Source organism: Branchiostoma floridae, chromosome 7 (assembly GCF_000003815.2).
Source record: "Branchiostoma floridae strain S238N-H82 chromosome 7, Bfl_VNyyK, whole genome shotgun sequence".
NCBI lineage: Eukaryota > Metazoa > Chordata > Leptocardii > Amphioxiformes > Branchiostomatidae > Branchiostoma > Branchiostoma floridae.
The window spans coordinates 2,753,385-2,777,272 of NC_049985.1; the positions used below are offsets into that span (position 1 = coordinate 2,753,385).

Consider the following 23,888-nt stretch of genomic DNA (forward strand, 5'->3'; position numbering starts at 1 on the left):
CTCTTTGTGACTGTTAGATATGCAAGGACTTAGGTATGGAAGCAAGGAAATGGAGTCTTTTAAAGGCTTGGAGGGGGAAGGGATCGTAGCTGTACAACTTTTTGCAACAATTGTTGATGAAGACAGAAATGTGATGGCAAGGACTGAAGGAGACAAGGCAATCATAGCTTTAAAATTTTCGAGACTTCTTCATCAAATCTTTTTTCCAAGAAGACAGAAATAAGTTCTATATATATACGCAGGGGCATGAAATCAAGGAAATGCTGTCTTTTCATACTAGGAGCGTTGAGGAACAGTTGCGGGATCGCATGCCATATGAATAGTAGAACTAGTCCAAAATTAGAGGGATAAATTGGAAATCATATTTACCTTGTTTCCTCCTTTAACGAAGGGCAGGATGACCTGTACACCCTGGTAGTGGAGGAACAGCTCTTTGCACTGGAAAGAATAAAAACAGTTTTCAACTGGAAAAAGACAGATTCTTAACAAGGCCATCAAAAATGGCAGACTTCACCATTTCTGCTTTGGAACCCTTCCTGTCATAAATTGCAGTATCAAGGATGTATGGCAGTCATACGTTAAGTACGTTAGCCTAATTTCACAAGTTACTGGTCCAGAAATTTGTAAAAATTCCATTATTTGCTTGCTAGGACCAATGTCTGTCTGTCAGTCAGTCAGTCAGTCAGTCAGTCAGTCAGTCAGTCAGTCAGTCAGTCAGTCAGTCAGTCACAGTCAGTCAGTTAGTCAGTCAGTCAGTCAGTCAGTCAGTCACTCACTCACTCACTCACTCACTCACTCAAAACCCACAAGCACTATTTTAATTGTCAGACTTACCTTTTCCAGTCTAAGGTCATTCCTCAGCACTTCAAACACATGGGCCAGGTAGTCCACTGTAGGAAACATTCAGTACAGTTGTAACTTAGCAATGTAGCAGAGCCCTCTAGTCAAACACATTTGTACTGCAACTAGATGCAAGCTTACATTTCAATTCCCTTCCTAAAAAGATGAGGAAAATTTTTGCAGGACTTAGCAGTGTACCAGACCCCTCTGGTAAAACACCTTGGTATTACAAGTTACACTGGAATAGGGTCATAGGAAAAAGACTAGCAGGACACAATTGAAAGAAAATATCCAGGGGAATGCATTACACTTGATACAGTTTTCCACTGGTCATGACAGAGAAGACGGACGCTATGTAAAGTTTTTACAGATTCATTGTACAATGAAAATTTTCCTTGACAGTACAATGAACAGAGGACCATGGTCTAACGTCATGTCCTAAGGACTCCAACCGTTTCCGGTAGTATGTATGTGTGGTTAGCGACACAGCAAAAACTGAAATCATGGCCTCTAGGTCTAGAGGCAGGGCTGCTAGCCACTAGATTGAGAGTTGATGTTACAATTGGTGAATCAAGAAGAGGCACAGAAAGTTACCTTAAAAGTTCATCTGTGTTAGTAGAAGTCATTCTGGAAAAGAACTGTAATTTCCAACACGGAAATTTGACTTAACCAAATTTTCGACTAAACAGCTCCAGTCTTTGTCAAGGAATAAACCATCCACTGCTTCTGTTACGTCACATTATGTATGTCATAGACTTCCTGCAACTTATGATCCACTGCTCACTGAGTCCCGTGTGCTATCTACATAACATGATACCACAGAGGCAGTAGATTGTTCATTCCTTGACAAAGACTGGAGCTGTTCAGTCGAAAATTTGAGTAAGTCCAATTTTCCTGTTGGAAATCAATTTCCAGAAGAACAGAGTATGTCTCATTCAAAGCACCACCCACCCTGCAGCAGAGTTTTCAGTACAATGAGCGCAGACAGCAGTCGCACTTGCAGGTTGCCGCTCTTGAAGTAGACCCCAGTGCGCGGCTTCCCCCCGCGAGGGGAGTGGACCGTTCCTCCGGGGCTCTTCTCCCCCTCCGTGAAGCGTACCACGGTGGGTCTGTACAGCTCCTCACCTAGACGCCGGTACGTGGCCGACAGCAACACGTGCTGGAGTAGAGAGGAAACAGTAAGGTTGCTTCACTCACTTGGTGGTTTATCTGCTGGTTATACCTACCTACCTACCTACCTAATCCCCTTTGCTTCCTTTGGTGGAGCATAAGGTACAGACAAACTTATTCCAGTCCTTCCTATCTTGGTCCATCCATCTAACTTCATGCCAGGTCTTTCGTTCTGCCTTCATGTACCCCTCTACAGTCCTTCTCTAGGTCCCTAAAAGCCTACCTCTGTTTTGCTTCTGTTGAGGAGTCCATTTGAGGGCGACATGTGAGTGTGTGTTCTTATGCATGCGCAGAATGTATCAAAACCATTTCCGGCATCTGGGTTTTATCTCCTCCACAATGTTGGGGATACCTTTGCATTCAGCAACCTCCTTGTTGGAGATTCTCTTCTCCCAACGTATCTTCAGGATTTTACCCTCAATCTACCCTCAAAACACCTGTTCTATCTTCTGTTTGTTCCAGAGACCAACAATGCTTCAAACCCCTAGGGTACTGTTCGATCTTCTTGTTTGTTCTAGAGACCAACAATGCTTTATAACACTGTATGCACCAGAGGGCTATGTTGTATGACAGACAGTGGTGAACCCACCTGTTTGTCGGATTGCTGTATGTTGAACATGGCCCAGAACACAAACTGCAGACAGGGCAGGTGCAGCCTGGTGTGACTTGTGGACACCTGGTGCAACAGCTCACTCAGGTGGGGCAGCACCTGTACAGGTGAGGTAAGGTAAGACAGGTGATACATGTGACCTGTGCAGCAGCTCACTCAGGTGAGGCAGTACCTGTACAGATGAGGTAAGGTAAGGCAGGAGATACAAATGAAAAAGAACTAGTGACAAGAAACCATTCAGAATTTTGTTTGAACCTTTGTTTATTCATAAAAAGCTCAAATTGGCCTACACAGGCCACTTTTCACAGTCAAGAGGGAACAGGTAAAGGTCAGACAAATCATCACCTTGATACACCTGTCCTTTATCAGCTCCAGTGCAGGTAGACTAACCTTGATACACCTGTCCTTTATCAGCTCCAGTGCAGGTAGACTAACCTTGATACACCTGTCCTGTATGATCTCACCTTGATACACCTGTCCTGTATGATCTCACCTTGATACACCTGTCCTGTATGACTCACCTTGATACACCTGTCCTGTATGAGCTCAGGTGCAGGTAGACTCACCTTGATACACCTGTCCTGTATGACTCACCTTGATACACCTGTCCTGTATGATCTCACCTTGATACACCTGTCCTGTATGACTCACCTTGATACACCTGTCCTGTATGACTCACCTTGACACACCTGTCCTGTATGAGACTCACCTTGATACACCTGTCCTGTATAAGCTCAGGTGCAGGTAGACTCACCTTGATACACCTGTCCTGTATAAGCTCACCTTGATACACCTGTCCTGTATAAGCTCAGGTGCAGGTAGACTGATGAGCGGAGTGGATCTCCCGTCAGACTGTTGTTGCTGCTGCAGGTTAGCCTCACACACCCAGTCTAACAGCACGGCTAGCATCTCCAACAGGCCGCTGGGCTGGAGAACAACAGCCAGAATATGGTAAGTATATTGCAAGTTGCTGCACGATTACTAATTGCAGGTAACATGTAAGGGACGGACAAATACAAAATGTAGTGTAGAACAATATAGCATGTGTCTACTCTAGCCTTAAAGCTGACTCTGCACGGAATTTAGGGCCCTCTTTAAAGAGTTTGAAATAGAATCATTTACATCTGCTGATATGCACCAAAGGCTGCCAAACTATCAAAATGCTGTTAGTGAGTAGGCCAACTAGAGAATGTTTAAAGCTTAGTACAAACTTGAAAACAAAAAAGGATCATGTCTCACTTTTTTTCAATCTCTGTCAGATTTTACAGTTTACATCTTACAAGCAAATCTTCTCTTTTCTAAAGTCCTCTGATCCAAACCTAGTCTTCATACCTTAGGTGTTGGCTTCAGTTAACTTGAAGCCTTTCGTACCTTTGTTATGGCTACAGCTGACTTGTTGCCTTTCATACCTTTGGTTTGGACTTTCCAGACTATAGATGCAGAACCTAGTGACTGATGATGATGATGATACCTAGTTTGGTTTGCAAAACTTGACTATATGAAGTATGATACGTTTTGTACCTTAGGTTTGGCCACAGTTGAGTCAGTGCCTTTGCTGGTTGGTTCCTTGACAGGTTTTGCAGGTTTGGTGTCAGGTTGTTGTGGAGGTGGGATGTTCTCCACTCCCTTCTGTCTCTCTGTAAACTGCTGCTTCCTCTGCACACAGAGAAGGTGGCAAGGCAATCTTTTGGTGAGGGTTGTGGATTTTGAATCTAAAGGTTATGTGTTTGTCCAGGACAAGTGAAAGTGCTGATCGGGCAAGTGGGATTTTTTCTGATGAGAGAGATTTCGATATAATTGTCCCTTTTTACAGTCATGAAATCAAGCAATGGTCAACATAGAATTATAGAGGCAATAATAAGAATTCCATGGCTAGAAGTAAAATGTTGGTTCGGGCAAGTAAATCTTTTATTTGCTTGCCTGATAGGACAAGTGAATTTTAGAAAACTTATCCAACCCTGCTATATCACAACTCAATTCAGGTGAAAATGAGTGCCTAGCTTCAGTTATTAGAGACGTTTCCTTGGATGGGAGGTCCCTTATTTTAGGAGAGACACACTTCAAGCATATTCAGTTACCGACCACACATTCAATCATATAAAAAAGGGCAGGGATCCTACGATGTAGGCCTGTTACTGTTACATTGTATATGGGATGCAAGCTTTGGGACGAAAACCTTTACCTGCAGATTGACCACCCTCCTCTCCAGACTGCTGGCCTGAACCTCTAGCTTCTTCTTCAACTCCTGCACCTCTGTTAACTAATAATAACAATCACAACATTTACAGAAATAAGTAATGTAAACTACATTCCAAACTTTTTAGCTTTACTATTCACAACAGACAACACATAGTCTCCTTGCTAAGGAATGTTTTGCAATGAGGCTATGAGCATATGGTGCTGTTTTACATATGGCACAGTCAAATTCATCATGCATATGGGATATCCTACAATTTTGAAAGCAGGCTGTGACAAAACCAACTGTCAAGAAAGATCTAAGACAACCTTTTCTGTTACAGTCAGTCAGTCTGTTATTACAAGTATGCCTAAATTTTGCAGAACACATGCAAGTCTATCTCTAAGAATGTCTTCTCCGGTCACATACATGAATGCTTCATGAATGTGACCAGGATTGCAGCACCTACAGAGGAGGTGTCCCTACCTGTTTCCTGAGTTGGTCGTTAGCCTGCTTCATGACCTCAAACGAGTGCTGAAGTCTCTTGTTTTCCTTCGTCCTGTCCCTCAAGGCCTCCTCCCACTGTTCAACCTCTCTCTTATGTTTCTGTCAACAGAAATGGGTCCAAATCATCTGTTGTCTACAAAATGTTCCTCTAGCTCACATCATTATACTGTTTAATCACTAGTCTCAAAGTCCTTCTACATCAACAGCTTGTTTCCTCGGACTACCAAACGATGGAACTCTCTCAATGACAACCTTTCCCCTCCTATATATACAGTCTTTATGCCTTCAGAATCAATGTTCAAGATCGGAGACATATCAGTAGATTTGGACCCAGGACCTCTGGATTTTGGGCCAAACATCATCCTGCGGTTACACCACCCTACCCGACCATACTTACATGTTGCATGATGGCCCAGTGTTTGTTCAGGTCTCCATGTTGCTCCTCTATCTCATCCAGAGCCCTCTCCCTCTCCAGCACCAGCAGCTCTCTCCTGCCCAGCTCCTCCTGCCTCTCATGGAGCAGTGCATTCTCCTCCTGGGGTAAAACAACAAAGTACAGCTGTTATGTTATGAATGTTTGACATCCAGGTAAACAATGTTTAAGTTATTGTCTTACCATATGAACTATCTATGATTTAAATTTTGAGAGACATTTGCATACCATCCTTACGACTTAGTGACTTGTGACTTGTTCTTCCAGTTCATATAAATGTATAAGTAATGTAAGTGAGAAACCAATGAGTAAGCAATGTATGGTTTAAGTCTTTCCCGTACCAAATGGTAAATATGGTAGCGTCTATCTCTGTAGCATAGCCCTGGGGCATACAGTTTTGTGCAATCACTACAGCTAGGTAGCTGCCTACGTAGCCTAGTGTCCACATTGTATTATACCTGTTGCAATTCGGATAAAGTCATTTACAGCAAGTCCAATGGTAGTGGCATATCTACCATTATCACTCTTTCCCAAATGCTGAGTGCTAAGCAGAGAAAGCAGCAAGTACCATTTTCAAATTAAGGTCTTTGGTATGACTCGGCCTGAGATCGAACTCATGACCAACTAACTGCAAGGCAATCACTATACGTGATATGGTGACGCAATCACTATACGCCTCAGCGGACAGGTTAAACCGTGATCTCACCTCAGTTTCGGAATGGGCTGCTCAGTGGCTTGTTACATTCAATCCCCAAAAAACAGTATTGATGACGTTCTCCCTGAAGAAAAACAAAGTCCGACATCCCCCCTTATACTTTAAAGGTGTTCAGCTCACTGAAGTCGACTCCCACAAACACCTTGGCCTACATCTCACTAGAGACCTTTCATGGTCACTTCACTTCACCCTGGTGACGAAAGCAATGAAACGCATAAATCTACTGAAAAGAATTTCTTGCTTTGTCCCACGGAAAACACTCTGTACAATGCCATGATACGTCCCTTGATTGAGTATGCCAACGTCGCCTGGTGCGGTATTCTTAAGAAAGACTCTGACTCACTCGAATCAGTACAGGTGTCCGCGGCCAAGGTCTGCACGGGCGCACTAAGGGGGACGAATCACAGCCGTATATTAACGGAGGTCGGTTGGGACACACTTGCCACCAGACGGGAAAAGCATGTACTTATTCACTTTTATAAAATGGTCAGCGGCTCCGCACCAAATTATCTCCATGAACTGGTACCTCCACTTATCCGTGATTCCACCCCTTATGGCCTTCGAGATGACCAGAACTACCTCCCTATAGCCCTAAGAACCGAAAAGTACAAAAGATCCTTTTTACCTGCCGCAGTTTTCTCCTGGAATCAACTTCCTTTGTCCGCCAAAACATCACCATCTATTAGTATTTTTAAAAGAGAACTGGAGTCTTTCTTTGACAGCCCGCCCAGACACACCCACTACTCCCATGGCCACGGACGCCCTGCAGTTCACTTGACCAGACTCAGACTCGACTTCAGCCAGCTTAACTCACACCTATTCAAACACCATTGTATATCTAGCCCTACTTGTAAATGTGGGAACTCAGACGAGACAACTGAGCACTACTTGTTACACTGCGAACTATACAATAGCGAAAGGACTCATATGTTGCACTCTATATCCCTTTTAAACCTAGAAGAATTACTCTCGCCTGACCCCCTTAACTCATCTGACAATACTTTATGCACCCTTCTCACTATGGGCAGCCCTTTCCTTCCACACTCGACAAATTGTAACATCTTTGACTATGTTTTTAATTTTATCAAAATGACCGGAAGATTTATTTAATTTGATTTGAAATTGATTGGTAATGCCAGCCTTGTATGCGCCTTAGCCCGTTTTTGTTGTTAGTATTTATGTTATTCTTATGTTGCAAAATGATGTTTATGTTCATGTCATTTTAAGTCATACGTTTCGTTATAATCTCAATTTTGTTACTTTTGTTTGTCATTGTATGTATTAGGAACTAGAACTAGAACTATGTAATATAGAGCAGAAGACCCCCATAAGCTCATTGTGAGCTTCTTGTCCAATGCTCTAAAAACGAATGCGAATAAAATAAAAATAATCACTATACCCACTTTGCCATTGCACCGGTGCATTGTACACGAGTAACCCTTGAGAACTGACCTGTAGTTTGTTGTTGATGGACACCAGCTCCTTGTAGACCTTCTTGACGTTCCCAGAAGCAGGCGGCCCGCCTCGGTCGTCTCTCCTCCTGGCTGAGTGTTTCCTGTGGAACCTGCGGACCTTCAGGGGGTCGAAGTCCTCGTCATTCAGACTGGACATGCTGGACCGCAGGGTGGGGAGGGTCAGCGACTCGGTGGGCATGAAGGTCTCTTCTTCCTCCAGTACTGTAGGGTCTGGCAATATAGGAAAGGAATGAGATAACTGTCCATTATTTCTGTTGTCGGTGATATGTCGAAGTCCTCGTCGTTCAGACTGGACAGGCTGGACCGCAGGGTGGGGAGGGTCAGTGACTCTGTGGGCATGAAGGTCTCCTCTTCCTCCAGTACTGTAGGGTCTGGACAGACAGGAAAGAAATGAGATAACTGTCCATTATTTCTGTTTTCTGTGATATGTCAAAGTCCTTGTCGTTCAGACTAGACATGCTAGACCGGAGGGTGGGGAGGCTCAGCGACTCGGTGGGCATGAAGGTCTCCTCTTCCTCCAGCACTGTAGGGTCTGGACAGACAGACAGGAAAGAAATGTTGATTACAAAGATTACAGTCATGTGATACATTTTGGTGGCATTGATCACATTATTCTGCGTATTAGGGCTGGGTATCGGTACAGCGTACCGGTACAAAACCGGTTTTTCTTATTGGACCAGTCCAGAAAAACCGGACCTGAAAAAATTAGGTGGACCGGATGTTGGACCGATTAGAAAATTAATAGATTATTTTATCAGGCATTCACACGTTTTGGCACTTGCAGGTGGAAGAAAATAACAAGAGTGAAGTAGAGTAGAGTTTATAGTAATCTCTACCAAGTTTTACAGTCAATCGTACAGGTGCAGTTAGTGTTGTAGGATTTTAAAACGCCAGTGTAAGTCTAACACTCCACCAAACAGATTTCTTTGTAGTGAAATGGACCATTGGTATGTGTCATACTGAATCAGGTCCAGGTTCAGGTCCGGACCTGGACCTGATCCTTTGGACCTGAACCGGACCTGGACCTGAATTTTCTGTACCGGTACCCACCCCTACTGCGTATGCATAAGAACAGACACCCATGTTGCCCTCAAATGGACTCCTCAAGGAAAGCAAAACAGAGGCAGGCCTTTAGGGACCTGAAGAAGGACTGTAAATGGGGATATGAAGCAGCACGTAAGACCTGGCCAGCCTCACCTGGCATAAGATCAGATGGATGGCCCAAGATAGGAAGGACTACAAAATGTATACAAAAAGGGTGAAATCTTCAAGTTTATCATGTCATCTAAAATGTACAATGTAATTGAAGAACTATGAATTTGTCTACACAATGTACATGTTCTAAGAAGAAGGAGACTGTGTACATATGGAATATAGAGTTACAAATCAACATCCAGGACCAGAGGTAGGACTACTTATGCAATTGTGTATAAAGTATGGTCAAACATACAGCCATACAGCACTTCTTACCCTGATCATAATCCCCGTCAGTGCCCTGGTAGTCAGCATCTCTGTCATCCATACTTCCCGACAGATCCAGCCTGTTGCTGCTGATCTTGATAATCTCATAAAGGTCCTTCAGGGCTCGGTTGTAGTATTTCCTCTCACTGCTGGTCAGACCCTCTGGGGAGAATCTGGACTTTGATCTCCGAGGTGATCTGTCGCTCTGCTGTGTATCAGACAAACCTGTGTGAGGATTAGAGAAACGATTCTTAACATTTTGTGTAAGGAAGCTACCTGAAAGTTACCCTTCAAGTAGACTGATGGAAAAAGAAACACAATTTCATTTTTTTGTGCCTTAAAAGCTTGATTCAACTACTGCACCAACAATCGAGATTCAAAAGAAAAGACGTCTTTACTTTGTTACCGAAATATGACCTTTTTCTTGTTGGGGATACAGTATACAATGTGCATGTACATGTATGTCACCAATCATGGTGAGATGTTGGGCTGGAAGTGCTCCTTTGGTCACAGCCATCTGTCCTAACTGTCCACCCCAACATAAATTACATCTGCTTGGAGATTAGGTCCTTGGCAATCAGATCTCTTTACTATTAGTGTTGCACTATGTTCATTTTGTAAACTCAATATACACAATGAAAGAAATAAATTGATTACAAATTGATAGTCAATAAACCAAACAAATCAATCAGAAAGTCTGCCCACCCTGGCTCCTTGCACTGCTGGGTGCTGATGAGAGAACATCACCAAACAGTCTGGCTGATGCCTTCCGTTTCTCCTGGTGTGTGTGTGTGTGGGGGGGGGGGGGGGGGGGTAAGGGGGGGGTGACAAAAGTGGAAATTGAAAAAAAATATGAAGAACAGACACATTGATTTGAATGGACCCTGATGCATAAATTATGTTACTTTCAAACATATTCAAATGTTGTACATGCAAAAGTTATTATACCCCTGATGCTAATACGACAGGGTATTTTACCGGGAATCAACAGTCATCCAAAAAGTAAGTTTATGAAGGTTAAATATTACATAAAATGCCACTCATAACGGGGGGGGTCCAAAGTCCGGTAAGGTCCAATGTCCGGTAACGTTTTAAAAATCATTGTTGCGGAGACATGCATGGGTAGCTGCGCATGATAAGTACAACTAGTTATGGACTAAACCTTGTTGTAAATAACTGCAAAGCGGAAGTATGTGTTGAAGTTCGTAAGTCCCAGTAGATAAAGATCGAAAAAATTGCACAAGTTTCACGCCTTCCGTACAGGCTGACGAGGGAACTTGCTGAGAACATGGTCTTCGAAACTGTTGAATTATACTTCGTACAATGCATCATGTGATAATATGTCACCACATACATGAAGGTTATTTATTAAACTTTCCATTGAAAACACAGACGAGTCTTGTCTTTGTCTTTACCTTGGATAATCGGAGCTAAAATGATGACCACTGTTTCCACTCCATCGCTGCATCCGCCATTTTGACTAATCACGTGATTCTCGTCATGTGATCATTCGAACGTAACACAAGACGACTCGCAGCTGTTCGCAACAACTCACAACACAGCTTCAAGTTACGTGCAGTTTTGCGCTTTTCCGCATGTCGTCGCGGTAAGTTGACATCTCTGGATTATTCCTTGGACGTTTCCGTTTGTATAAGTTATATTTTGACAACGAAACATGTGATACGGGAACGAAAACATAAAAATTCTCACTATACATGACTTCTCGTTCGATTGAATGCCCATATTTAATTCGAACTCCACAAGGTTAAAGAATTAATCGCGTATTATTATCGTAATTTGTTGAGTACAAGTTGAAATACTTAAGTCGTGTTGGCCATGAGCAAACAAGTAAACAAACAAGTAAACAAACAAACAAACAAAGAGGTGCATTTTCTTTTTAATATCTGATTGATGGTGTATTATTTGGGAAGGGAAATCTCAGTTCATAAACGACATTTGTCTCATTGTCAGATGGCGTCAAGGAGGAAAAAATATAACCAGGAAGACATGGATAGAGCTCTACAAGCATTGAAGAGACAGACGAAAACACACTCAATAATACAGCAAAGGAATATGGTATTCCTCAATCAACACTGCATGACAAAGTACGGGCAAATCGAAAGAAAGGATGGGCAGACCCTCCATCCTCTCACCAGAGGAGGAGGGGGCCCTCGTGGTCTATGCCAAGTATCTGGCAGAGAAGGGGTTTCCCCCTACAGTCAGGGTGATCAAAGCCCTTGCTTTTGAAGTGGAGAAGAAACGTGCCAAAGGAAGGGGAGAAGAACCTCGCTTCAAGGACTCCGGCCCCGGGAAGAGATGGTGGAAGGGATTTAAAGGCCGCCATCCCGACCTCAGCTTAAGGTCACCAGATCAACTCGACAAGGAAAGAGCGGCCTTTTCCACAGCCGGCGTAGTCTTTGAACACTTCGAACGACTGGAGCAAATTCTGACGGATGCAAAAGCCAAGGACAAAAGACCGCATGTTATCTACAATGCAGACGAAACTGGCATGGATTTGTCGGCTAAAGTGTCCAAGGTCATTGTTCCCAAGGGCTGGAAGAGATCTCCGTCACGACGAGTCGGTGGCCGTGACCATGTGTCGGCACTTGTGTGCATCTCAGCGGCAGGGCAGACAGTGCCACCCATGATCATATATAATAAAGCGTTTCCGGGGGGGAAATACACTGAGGGCGGACCTGCTAACGCATTGTACGCTTACTCCGACTCAGGTTTCATTGATGATGAGCTGTTCGAGAGATGGTTCAAGCTATCTTTTCTCAAGCACTGCACAAGCGACAGGCCGGTAATCCTTATCCTGGATCAGCACTACAGTCATATCACGCTTAGAGTGCTAGAGGATGCAATTCAAAACGACGTTATAATCTTAGGTCTCCCCCCTCACACGACCCACTTCCTCCAGCCCCTTGATGTGAGTGTGTTCGCGCCACTCAAGAAGAAGTGGGCAATGACCCTGGAAGTGATGCAGGCAGCGAACACCTCGTTTCATGTTACAAAACGGAACTTTGCTAACATATTTAGTTCAGTTTATGACAACGCCATCAATCCTGCCATCATCAAGACATCGTTTGCAAAAACGGGAATTTATCCATTTAATGACGAGGCCGTCGATGACAAATGGATCCGAATGTCTGCAGCGGAGTTGGGGGAGTCAACTTCCACCACGGCGACTCCAACTGCCGCGTCATCCACCACGGCAACTCCAACTGCCACGGCCACGTCGTCCACTACGGAAACTCCAACTGCCACGGCCACGTCGTCCACCACGGAAACTCCAACTGCCACGTCGTCTACCACGGCGACTCCTTCCGCGATGACTCCAACTGCCGCTTCTTCTTCTCAACAGGACAGAACACCTGCCAGTGCTTCCAATACTGCTTGCCCAACATGTAATGCGGCATGTACAGTTTGTAACCCGCTGCAAAGTCCGTTGATTCAAACTCTCATCCCACCGGAACTGCATGATATCCTCATCCCAATACCACCAGCAAAAAAGTCATCACGCTGCAATCTCAACAGACGACTGACTGGTAGAGTGTTAACGCACTCTGAAGTAATGGAAGAGATGCGGTTGAAAGAGAAAGAAAAGAAAGAAAAGGAAGAAAAGAAAGAACGAAGGAAAGAAGAGATGAAGAAGAAACGCGAGGAGAAGGAGCAGAAAGAGTTGGAAAAGAGGCTGCAGAAAGAAAAGAAACAAGCCGAGAGTGTAAAGAAGTTGGCAGAAAAGGAAGAGAGAAAACGAAAGAGACAGGAGCTTGCGGAGGCAAGGAAGAAACAACGCATAGAAGGGAAAGAAAACCAGCGCCCTACTAGGCCACGAGACGTAAGAGTACGTATCAGGCACATGTTTTTTTCCATATTCAATATCTAATCTTTCAAAATGTTTTTCCCAGTTCGATAATGTTTATCATATTTGGACAATCCGACTCAATTGATGGAGGTATTCTGGTTCATTTGCTATATACATTTGCTATATTCAGAATTTTGGATTGTAATAAGAGTGTAGCGAATACAGACACAATAGAATACGTGGTCTTGTGAGCATAACTACATATATCTATAGTTCTCTTTACTATGATCTTAGTTATGAATGATGTCTATGTTTTAGTTATAAATGAATTTTTTTTCGTCGAATCAGTTTTACTTTCATGGTTTGTTGTTATACTCGGCCACAGGAAGGTTCCAGTCGTAGCCGTCCCGTGAAGCCGCCGTCGTGGTATGCAGAATACGAAATGGGCCAGGGAGAAGATGAAGAAGCAGAGTAAAGAAGATTCTAGTGTACCCTTAAATCCACACGATTGATAGCGTTCCTCTTACGCCTATGATCGGTTTACAGAATTGAAAACTTCAATTTTTGGAGTAAAGATTTTGCTGTTTGTAGACCGTATTCGCTTGTTCAGTAGGACTGCAACTTCTGCAAGGTCGTCAGAATTCAGTACGGGGAGTTTTGATCTTCTGTATTAAGGTCTGTAACAGTTCCAAGTTCTTATCTCAGCTATGATAGAAATTTAAGATGAACAAGTTCACAATGTTCGTATGTGCACGGATCTATACATGGAACCGTTTCCGCCTTTCACCGTAAACGTGTAACGTTACATCCTATCACTACCAGTGCCCTCAGTGCGGCGAAAACTGTTATTATCGTATCGTTTAGCTATCTATTTCATTACATCGAAAAATGTTTAAGATATACCTGTTAACAAAAGTTTGTATTAATGTTCTTCCACTACGAGCAAAATACTGAGACGTTTGGGCGTAACGGTAGGTTTCAGGCGTAAGATTCTGCAGGTCAAATAAACAGACTGTCAGATATACTGTTTCCGTAGACTCACACTAGTGCGAGTGTTCAGTGCTTTATTTCTTCGGTAAATATCATTATAGGGCTGTTTTTTCAGACGTTAGCCTAAAAAGAAAAGAAAAGACAAAAGGCAGACCACAATTGTGGCGGCGTGTGTGTCATGCTAAAACTAGTAACAAAATTTCCTAAAGCCGTCTCTTGACAGTCAGCAATATTACGTGCTAGAAGATAAAAACATCAAGTACCATAATTGCAAACTGTCGTTGTTGATCAAGAAGATCGTTACGTACCTGGGACATCCTCATCTTCAGACCTGACAAACGTGCTCACTTGACGTTTCTGTCACAGTCAAATAGTCAGTCGCAAGGATGGGAAAATGACTAGTCGGCTGGACGATGACAATATGTACACACGAACTACTATTTATCTACCCCTTTTTTATTCATTTACTCACCTTAGTTTATCTCTTTAATTTTTGAAATGTCATATATTATTAAGTTTTTATGCACCGTCAGGAGTTGAAACAATATGCAACATCAACGAATGAATTACTCTTACTCTAGTCCCCTTTTTAAAAAAATGTAAATGTCCCGAGCCACTTGTAAACATGCCTTGACGATACCAATCGTCTCGGTGCAGGTGTAGCACGCGGGATACAACAAACGTTTGAAAGCGATTAAAGGTTGTCAGTAACTAAAGCTAAATGATTCTTCCTACATTGCGTATCTAAGACACATAACATTTATTTATTCCTGCAACAAACATCTGAGCCATGGCTGAGACAATAGTGGCAACCGTACCACCCCCATCGCAGTGCTGTTTGCTCTTGGTATAGGCCGATGACCCGTGTTATCACCTTACAGTTTCCGCCGGGTCAGCAGTTTGCATGGAATTTTACAAACTGTAGTCCACTCATCATAGTTACTCACTTTGTTATAGCTGTAGCAGGCCCGAAAGAGATCGACCCAAAGGCAAGGTTATTGGAACATAAGAACAGATCTGCCGCAGGCCCACAGGACGATGTTTTTCATGACTTTATTTTGATCGCAGCTATCGTGAGTGTATCGGCGTAATGAAACAAATGGACCATGTATGTAAATTTCGGAACAGTGTAGTAATGTTTTGTGTTATTTTGCGCACATGGGATAATCAAACGTAGCCAGAAATGACTTCTTAGTTACATTACCGGAGTTTGGACCCCCTTTTTGTGCTGGAACGTTCCACTGGAACGCGAGCCAAAAACCTTCCGTAAGTTTTGTGTGTGGCCAAACCACAGTGCGGAACGCTACCGTTAGATGAAATATATGTCTGTACAGCTTAAGCCATAGTTATATAGCTGTTAGAAGATGTAAGTTTGTTTTTGATGGGTTCAAGGTAAAATTGACAAGGACAAAAGCCATGCGCATTCACTTAGAACAGTTACCGGACTTTGGACCCCTCCCGTTAGTTATAAACCGCCACACAAAAAGTAAACAAACAAAGAACGGTTTTATCGTGTCCTTTTCAAGATGTGTGCTGTATTTTGAAGTGTGCAAACTGTGCAAACCGTGCAAACCTCTGGATTGATTGCAGCATTAGTAGATATCTTTGATCTCACTATTTTTACGGCTGCCTTCTACTACCGGGCGGAATTATGAGAGTTGCGTTTGATCAAAAACAAAGAACTTCTTTGTTTTTGGACCGATAAAATATGGCAAGACCTGTCGATATTCAACGCGTACAACCCGTACCTTTCTCCTCTTGGTCTCTGCTACCGACTCCGCATATATGTCTGACTCTTCAGAACTCGCCATCTGTCGTCCATCGGCCTGGTAAGTCGAGAAATAACGGAAAAATCCATAAACAGCTGATCGACTTCGCACTTTCACTCAAACTTCCGCCATTTTGAATTTCGAGCGAGAAGTCAAATCTCGTTTAAAGTCACGTGACCAAAATTATATTCAATGTTTTTACAGATATTAGAGGAGAATTATGGATGATTTTGTATACTGCTTTATTAGATATGTAAACTATGATATGAATTTACACATTTTAGTGTATGTAATTAATCAAATATGAAGTATAAGTTGCCCTCTCGCCGTTTCTCGCGAGATGATATTCCCAGAAATGAAGGCGAAATGGCTGCCGCCTGAGCAAAGTCGGAAGCTAGTCGCGGTTGTTTTTGTCGTGTTTCTGGTGATGTTTGCGATACGCCGGGGTCTCTACCAGAGCCTACACTTCAAGCACAGACTCATACACCCAGGTAGATATGTCTGGATTGTTGTTGGACGTTAGTTACAACTTGTTTCATCTGCACGTTTTTTGTGTTGCTGATTGTGCAGTTTCCACAGAAAACGTCCTCCCGAAGAAAGGGGGCGGGGCAGTTAGGAGCAAGGATTTGATGCTAAATCTAACCGCAACTCAGTTCATATCTTTCCCCGATCGTTTTTATATCACCACTACCAAATGTGCGCCAACTTTTATAGGTTGTCACATTTTGTATCCACCTCAAAAGTTCTGTTTAAATCATTGTTTTCTTTTAGTGTCTTACTATTAGTAGGCTCTGAGATCTATAGAATGAGGGGGTTCATGGTTCCGACTGAGCATGCACAGCGAAGTGTTTTGTGGGTCACAGGTGAAGGCCCCTAACTTGTAAACAGTTCTTGTCTAGATAGTGCTTTGAACATGTGAGCAATTATATGGCCTCCATTGGTCAGTTTGCATAACAGTGTCTTAGATATGTTTTGTTTATGTCTCAGTGGCCTTCAACTTTGACGATATGACTAACAATACACCACACACTGTGCATGTGCAGTTAGAGCTGTAAAACTAATTAGAGTAGTAATACTGTCTTACTCATGGTAATGGAATTGTGATCAAGAAGTTACAATACAGCATATGATTTGCTGTACAACGAATTTATAGTTGGCTAAAAGTTACTGTAGCTTTCTCTTCATTGTTTTTCATTTCGCAGACTGTGAAATATTGTTATGATGAGTAGATTTTACAGTTACATTCTGTGTGTTTTTCAGGAGTGATAAGTATGAGCACAGACAGCAGAGGTGAGCTGCTGGAGATGGTACGGTCCATCGTGCCTCCGCTCACTTACGACAGTCACAAGGGGCAGGCTGGCAGAGTGGGGGTGGTGGGGGGCTGTCAGGAGTAAGTTCATATCACCTCATGTTGTAGTGTAAAGTAGGCGGACTTATTCCGCAAGCTGCTGACATCTGGAGCTGCATAGTTCCATTTTAGAACTTATATTCTGCCTGTCATCCAATAAAAGATGTCAGTAGCTTGAGAAATGAGTCTGCTCCACTTAACGTCATTTTATATTGCCTGTACTAGACTTTTGGTATGCTGAAGTGACCGTGCTTCTGGACTAGTGGATAACATCCTGGCAGTTGTTACTTCCTGTTTGTAAAAAGTTTGGAAATCAAACATTGCTTATTGCACTTGTTGTAAATGACTAAGAAAGAGTAGAGGAATTTCCCTTCTATTAGTTCTAATACCTGTTACTGGACTGTTTACTGATGGTACATGTATCTGATTCTGTTCTTCTTACTCAAGGAAGTGAACAACTACTTCCTTGTAAAATATTAACTCAGCCAATAATCTCTGTACTTTCTGCAGGTACACTGGTGCTCCTTACTTTGCTGGGATTGCTGCACTGAAGTCTGTGAGTTTAACATTTACTTTAGTTTGAATGTAATTCTATAGGCTTTGATACACAACCTACAGTAACTTGAAATATTTGTCTTTTTTTATTTCTCCAAATGAGGAGATAAAACTTTGACTTGAGGAGTGAAGCCTGAATATTTAGAAAAGTTATTCCTGTCCTATATGCCAGGGAGCAGACCTGTCCCATATCTTCTGTACCAGTGATGCTGCAACTGTCATCAAGTCCTACAGTCCTGAGCTGATCGTACATCCACTTTTGTGAGTAGAGCCTTACATACTAGACCGAGGTACAATGTATGTAGATTGAATGAACTGTATATACATTTCTGCAGTTTACCCACAATGATCGGAAAGATATTCAAAAAGGAATTATTGCTCACGAATGCAGTGATCACAAGTGATTCACAACTGTGTTTTGTACACTAACACAGTGTCTCTGCTGCTGCTGTTTGATTTCCTATAATGTTGTTCCACCTTGTATCTCATTTTTGTCATCTTTCCGTCTTGGGAGACAATGGAATTTTGCACCATGGTCTTATTAGATACATTATATTTTATAACTACCTTATACAAAGAGAGAACCATGACATGCTGTATTCCTTTATAAGGCCTCTCAACATGAAGATGTAATCAAGATAGGGTGCATGCATTTTCTTTTTTCCATGTGTGAGGTTTTATGTTGTTCCTGTCTACAGAGACAAGCAGACTGAGTTAGCTGAGATCTCCACCTGGATGGAGAGACTGCACAGTCTGGTTGTAGGGCCTGGCATGTGTAATCAAATACTGGACACTATTGTTAAAAAACTTATAACTTTATGTGTTTTGTTTTTTGCTGCAGAGACAAGCAGACTGCCGTAGCTGAGATCTCCACCTGGATGGAGAGACTGCACAGTCTGGTGGTGGGGCCTGGCATGTGTAATCAAATACTGGACACTACTGTTAAAAAACTTGTAACTTTATGTGTGTTGTTTTTGTCTACAGAGACAAGCAGACTGCCGTAGCTGAGATCTCCACCTGGATGGAGAGACTGCACAGTCTGGTGGTGGGGCCTGGCATGTGTAATCAAATACTAGACACTACTGCTAAAAAACTTATAACTTTATGTGTGTTGTTTTTGTCTACAGAGACAAGCAGACTGCCGTAGCTGAGATCTCTGTCTGGATGGAGAGACTGCACAGTCTGGTGGTGGGGCCTGGCATGTGTAATTAAATACTGGATACCACTGCTGTTAAACTCTGTTGTTACTGTCCTCAGAGACAAGCAGACTGCCGTAGCTGAGATCTCTACCTGGATGGAGAGACTGCACAGTCTGGTGGTGGGGCCTGGCATGGGGAGGGAGCAAAACATCATGGACAATGTCAAGGTGGGGCAGGGTTATCTGTTGCACTCATTGTCAATCTTCAATTTATATTCATTAAATCAACATTGCAGATTTACCCAAGCAGTAGTATCTCTGAATCCTGTTGATATTACAGATCGAAGTAAAATCACATTACATATTAACAAGACACAGTAGGGAAGACATGTTTATCGTTTTTTCATGTTTTTCATGTTTATCTGTTCATTGGCTGACTGACTTGGCTGTAGTGTAACATGCCAGAGGCTATCATAAAAATCTAGGCTTGCTGACAAGGATGTAATAAACTCACTACATGTCTAAAGTAAGGAATTCAAACTGATACTGACAACATAAATGGAGTAAGCTTAAAAATGCTTTCAAATGGCATCCACCATTCTTTGTCAACTCTGATCATCACATGACATGAGGGTGTTGTATATTGGGGAAAGATGGTGGCAGCCTTGGTCACAGTTTAAGGATGGGGAGCAGGATCTGACGTGCACTGCCTTTCTGACCCCTTTCACATGCAGTTATCTTCTCTTATTATTTCAGGGAGTCATTGCAAAAGCTCGACAGCTGTCCATTCCTGTGGTCATTGATGCAGTAAGTATTGCCCATGTTGGTAGTGCAAACTTAAGCTGTTTGGAGCAAATTGATGTTATATGTTAAAAGCTAGAGGTTCACATCACAGATGGCTGACTAAGCTTTGAACCACCTATTTTGTAAACAGGAAACAGAATTTTTACTAAACATTACTCTATGGCATGCCAGAAATATACAATGGTCTTTGCAAACAAGGCAAGATTATATTGTGCTTATAGACCTAAATGGACTTTGAAATCCCTGAAAGTTGATACTGCTTTCCATACTGAAGCCCCACCTAGCAGGTTGTACTGGTAAGGCAGGAATGGTTAGCTCTGGATGGCATATTCAGCACCATAGTCAGCACCAGACTTATGGTGCAGTGTTAGAAACGAAGTACTTTACTACAAATTAAACGGATTGCTCAAAATAAGCCACATAACAAATAGCATAGTTAGCACCACGAGAAAGCATAATCAGCACCATGGAAAGCATAATCAGCACCATGGAAAGCATAAGCAGCACCATGGAAAGCATAATCAGCACCATGGAAAGCATAATCAGCACCATGGAAAGCATAATCAGCACCATGGAAAGCATAATCAGCACCATGGAAAGCACAATCAGCACCATGGAAAGCATAATCAACACCATGGAAAGCATAATCAGCAGCATGGATATCATAATCAGCACCATGGAACCATGGAAAGCATGATCAGCACCATGGAAAGCATAATGAAAATCATGGCAAGCAAAATCAGAACCATGGTCAATTCCAGACTCATGGTACAGTTGCCATAGCAGATCAATGTTTTGTTCTTTGTGTCCCAGGATGGTCTGTGGCTGGTGACGATCAGTCCTGAAGTCATCACAGGGTACAGCAAGGCCATCCTCACCCCCAACATTGTGGAGTTCAACAGGCTATTCCAGGCTATGGTCAGTAGACTGGACTGATATATAACTTAATAACTATATGTAGTGTATGATAACCACTACTCACCTGTTAGGCTTAGGTCACATTTACAAGCTGGGGTCCAACCGGACTGCTAGTGAATGATAACCTCTACACACCTGTTAGCTTTTACTGTGCTTTCTTTAGTTATAATTGTACCAGCTGTTTACTAGTCAGAGAGCTATGACATTACTTTGAACAAAGAGGAAATTAATAGCAAGTTGCACTGACCAACATGTCTAGAAGTTGATAAATATCTTAAATGCTGTGAGTCATATCTTTGGTCTCTCTTAGGACTTTCTTATAGTGAGTTTTATTATAGCACCTAGCATTACTGTTGTAGTAAGCTTACCTGAGTTAGGACTTAGTGTATCAGACCAGCAACAGTGTAACACTTTGTCTTCGCAGCTTGGGAAGCAGCCAGAGAAAAACTCCTCCACAGAAAATGTGAAGCAGCTGAGCCAGGCTATGGGAAACCTGACCATCGTGCAGAAGGGCCAGACTGATGTTATATCTAACGGGGACAAAGGTACAGTTTCTGACAGAAAGTAGATCTTTCTCTAGAATACAAAGTACTCCATGTTTTCCCAGTTTGTCATAAGTGTGGTACCAACTGAGGCAAGGATTGCCATGCTGCTCCTGACATTTCCAATGGCCACAACGATACCTGCATCCCTACAATTGTCTTATCAGACATAGGGATGCCACCTGCTTGCATATTTGGAAAATCTGCAGTATTTATGAAAGTTGCAAGGTGGCATCATTGTATTGTAGTCCCTAGTTCTTGCAGCTGAAACAAAAGACAGCAGGGAGACATCCTATCAGGAGCCAAGGGGGTGTTTCAAAATAATTTAGACGTAGAAGATTGATGGACCTGCAATACTTTAAAATATTACAAGGGGGCATTGTTGCACTATTCTCAGTTCTTGTAGCTGAAGCGGTAGGCAGCCCTTGGCACCTTGCAGAGCAGGGGGACAGGGAGACATCCTATCCAGAGCCATGGGGGTGTTTCAAAATAATGTAGACAAAGGTTAATGGACCTGCAGTACATGTATATGTCACAAGATGGCATTGTTGCACTGTTGTGTTGTCCTCAGTTCTTGTAGCTGAAGCGGTAGGCAGCCCTTGCAGAGCAGGGGGACAGGGGGACATCCTATCATGACCTATGGGGGTGTTTCAAAATGATGGTTGATGATCATGCAATACAAGTAGATGTCACAAGATGGCATTGTTGCACTGTTGTGTTGTTCTTAGTTCTTGTAGCTGAAGCAGTGGGCAGCCCTTGCAGAGCAGGGGGACAGGGGGACATCCTATCTGGAGCCATGGGGGTGTTCGCCTTCTGGGGGCAAGATGCTGTGAGAAGAGGAGTGGACAAGTAGGTGTTTTTATTCTTCTCATTTTCATATTCCCCTATCTGAGAAGTAGAACAGCCCAAGAGGTCTGGACATCTTTATGTTATGGACCAAACCATTTCTGTGAGAGGGATGGTGTGAATAGTGGACGAACCAATGAGAAGGTTGGAAAAAAGTTGTTGGTTTGGAGATACTGATGATAGGTTTCATGAAGGCATATATTATTTTTGTACGGTTATGTCTCTTTGATTCTTTGAGCCTGTCTGATTCTGTTGAAACAGACCACCTGTTGGAATAGCCAAGATTTCATTGGTCCCGAGTAGTCTTCTTTGGCAAGTTTGACAGTGCTTTCCTTGGTGTGAAGGGAACATGCATTCAACCATGATGAATGTCTAGTTATGCAGAATATCCCATCTTGAGTCTACTATCGTAGTACACTTGTACAGAAGCAGATTTTCTTGTTTGTATATTTTATCTACCTAAGATTCACCACAAAATGAGGCTTTAACAGCCACTCAAATATTTTGCGTTACTGTACTCGATTGCAATTTGGATGTTTGTTCACCTTTGACTTCAAAAGTTGTTAATTATGGTCGTATGCTGCAGCAAGCATCATACGAGGGAATTGTAACACGAGAGTGGTGGCGGCAGCGAACGCACGCAAGATCACACGAGACTTTTCTGCCCAGCCACATGTGCGAACTTGTGAGTGGGAAAGCCAGAACTCAGATCTCGATACGTGGAGACGGACGCTCACGATACTATGCTTAGCTAGTTTGTTTGGCTAGTTAGCCTGGACTGTCAATGGTAGCGACTTTTGAATCAAGTGCAAAACACGTATACTGTATAATCAGCTCTCACCCTGGCTTAGACATTCGTAGCAATGGTTTATTGAGTGCTGAGTACATATGATTCACATTGTCACATCAGTAGCAACACTTATACATAGTCATGCGTTGAATTGCGGTACGGACATTACATACTAGTACAGTAGTTGAAAGTCATCAATTAGAGCAACATCAAGAATAAAAGATATATGCATCTGAAATTAACTACTGTAATTCCTGATTTTTTTGCTTGTACTTTTCACGGTTTTCACTGTGACGACTGTAACGTGAACTTATCATTACAGATAAAAAATAATTCACAGACTTTTTTTATACGCACCTGCTGCCATCGTGAACATTAAGTTCCGAGAACAAGTTAAATTTTCTCAGACCGTGAAAGTTTGGTACCGAGAAGACAAAGTGAATTACAGTATTCCTAATAACATCGACATTCCTTATAAGAATGAAGGTGAAGGTGAAGTAGAAACATTGGGCTGCCATAACGGGAAAACTAACATGTTCATCTCTCCAAGAAACAAACTGGGGGGATTATATCAGGTTTTATACTGAAACCATCCCTCTTCCCATCCTGACGGCTCTGATTGTAAAACTCCTGAGGGCTTGTTTTAACGGCGGAACTAGGAATAATCTGACAAATTGCAGCTTCTTTCTGGGTGTTTTGAAGTGATCCTGTGATTCGTCTAAGTCAGTATTAATGCTTATATTACAACAGATAGGTGGGGTTTATTACCAGGGCTCGAAATACTGTTTTCTGCATACCTGCACTGGTGCAGGTAACATTGAAAATTACCTGCACCAGACAAATTTTACCTGCACCACTCTGAATTTAGGAAGTATAGATTATACTAATTTAATTTAATTAAAAGTTGTTCAGGAACCATGGCTATTTTTGTCTTTTATACTTTATAGGTGGTAACATTCAATGCAGCCAATGACAATCCACATACACTTACAT

The 23,888-nt window shown here is 42.5% G+C and overlaps 3 protein-coding genes across 3 annotated transcripts in view; 2 read left to right on the forward strand and 1 right to left on the reverse strand.

Annotated features, from left to right (window-relative positions):
• The window catches only part of LOC118419293 (coiled-coil domain-containing protein 138-like), an 88,084-nt gene extending 71,987 nt beyond the window's left edge, over window positions 1–16,097 (reverse strand). Inside the window, exons 1-14 of the mRNA XM_035825639.1 lie at window positions 15,934–16,097; window positions 10,093–10,165; window positions 9,397–9,612; window positions 8,327–8,458; window positions 7,904–8,136; window positions 5,701–5,838; window positions 5,283–5,402; window positions 4,803–4,880; window positions 4,142–4,276; window positions 3,404–3,547; window positions 2,613–2,719; window positions 1,792–2,018; window positions 835–890; window positions 370–438 (exon numbers count right to left, since the gene is read on the reverse strand). Coding sequence (XP_035681532.1) covers window positions 370–438; window positions 835–890; window positions 1,792–2,018; window positions 2,613–2,719; window positions 3,404–3,547; window positions 4,142–4,276; window positions 4,803–4,880; window positions 5,283–5,402; window positions 5,701–5,838; window positions 7,904–8,136; window positions 8,327–8,458; window positions 9,397–9,612; window positions 10,093–10,165; window positions 15,934–15,996 — 1,791 coding nt within the window. The 5' untranslated portion in view covers window positions 15,997–16,097. The remainder of the gene's footprint in view (window positions 1–369; window positions 439–834; window positions 891–1,791; window positions 2,019–2,612; window positions 2,720–3,403; window positions 3,548–4,141; window positions 4,277–4,802; window positions 4,881–5,282; window positions 5,403–5,700; window positions 5,839–7,903; window positions 8,137–8,326; window positions 8,459–9,396; window positions 9,613–10,092; window positions 10,166–15,933) is intronic.
• On the forward strand, window positions 11,502–15,626 carry LOC118418925. Its single transcript, XM_035825068.1, has 2 exons — window positions 11,502–13,234; window positions 13,581–15,626. The coding sequence occupies exons 1-2, from the start codon at window positions 11,516–11,518 to the stop codon at window positions 13,668–13,670; spliced, it is 1,809 nt and encodes a 602-aa protein (XP_035680961.1). The 5' UTR covers window positions 11,502–11,515; the 3' UTR covers window positions 13,671–15,626.
• Window positions 16,098–17,217: 1,120 nt separating the features above from the next.
• Window positions 17,218–23,888, forward strand: part of LOC118418927 (ATP-dependent (S)-NAD(P)H-hydrate dehydratase-like) — a 120,982-nt gene continuing 114,311 nt past the window's right edge. The window contains exons 1-8 of the mRNA XM_035825070.1: window positions 17,218–17,344; window positions 17,813–17,858; window positions 18,030–18,118; window positions 19,115–19,223; window positions 19,752–19,802; window positions 20,613–20,717; window positions 21,142–21,262; window positions 21,988–22,108. Coding sequence (XP_035680963.1) covers window positions 17,226–17,344; window positions 17,813–17,858; window positions 18,030–18,118; window positions 19,115–19,223; window positions 19,752–19,802; window positions 20,613–20,717; window positions 21,142–21,262; window positions 21,988–22,108 — 761 coding nt within the window. The 5' untranslated portion in view covers window positions 17,218–17,225. The remainder of the gene's footprint in view (window positions 17,345–17,812; window positions 17,859–18,029; window positions 18,119–19,114; window positions 19,224–19,751; window positions 19,803–20,612; window positions 20,718–21,141; window positions 21,263–21,987; window positions 22,109–23,888) is intronic.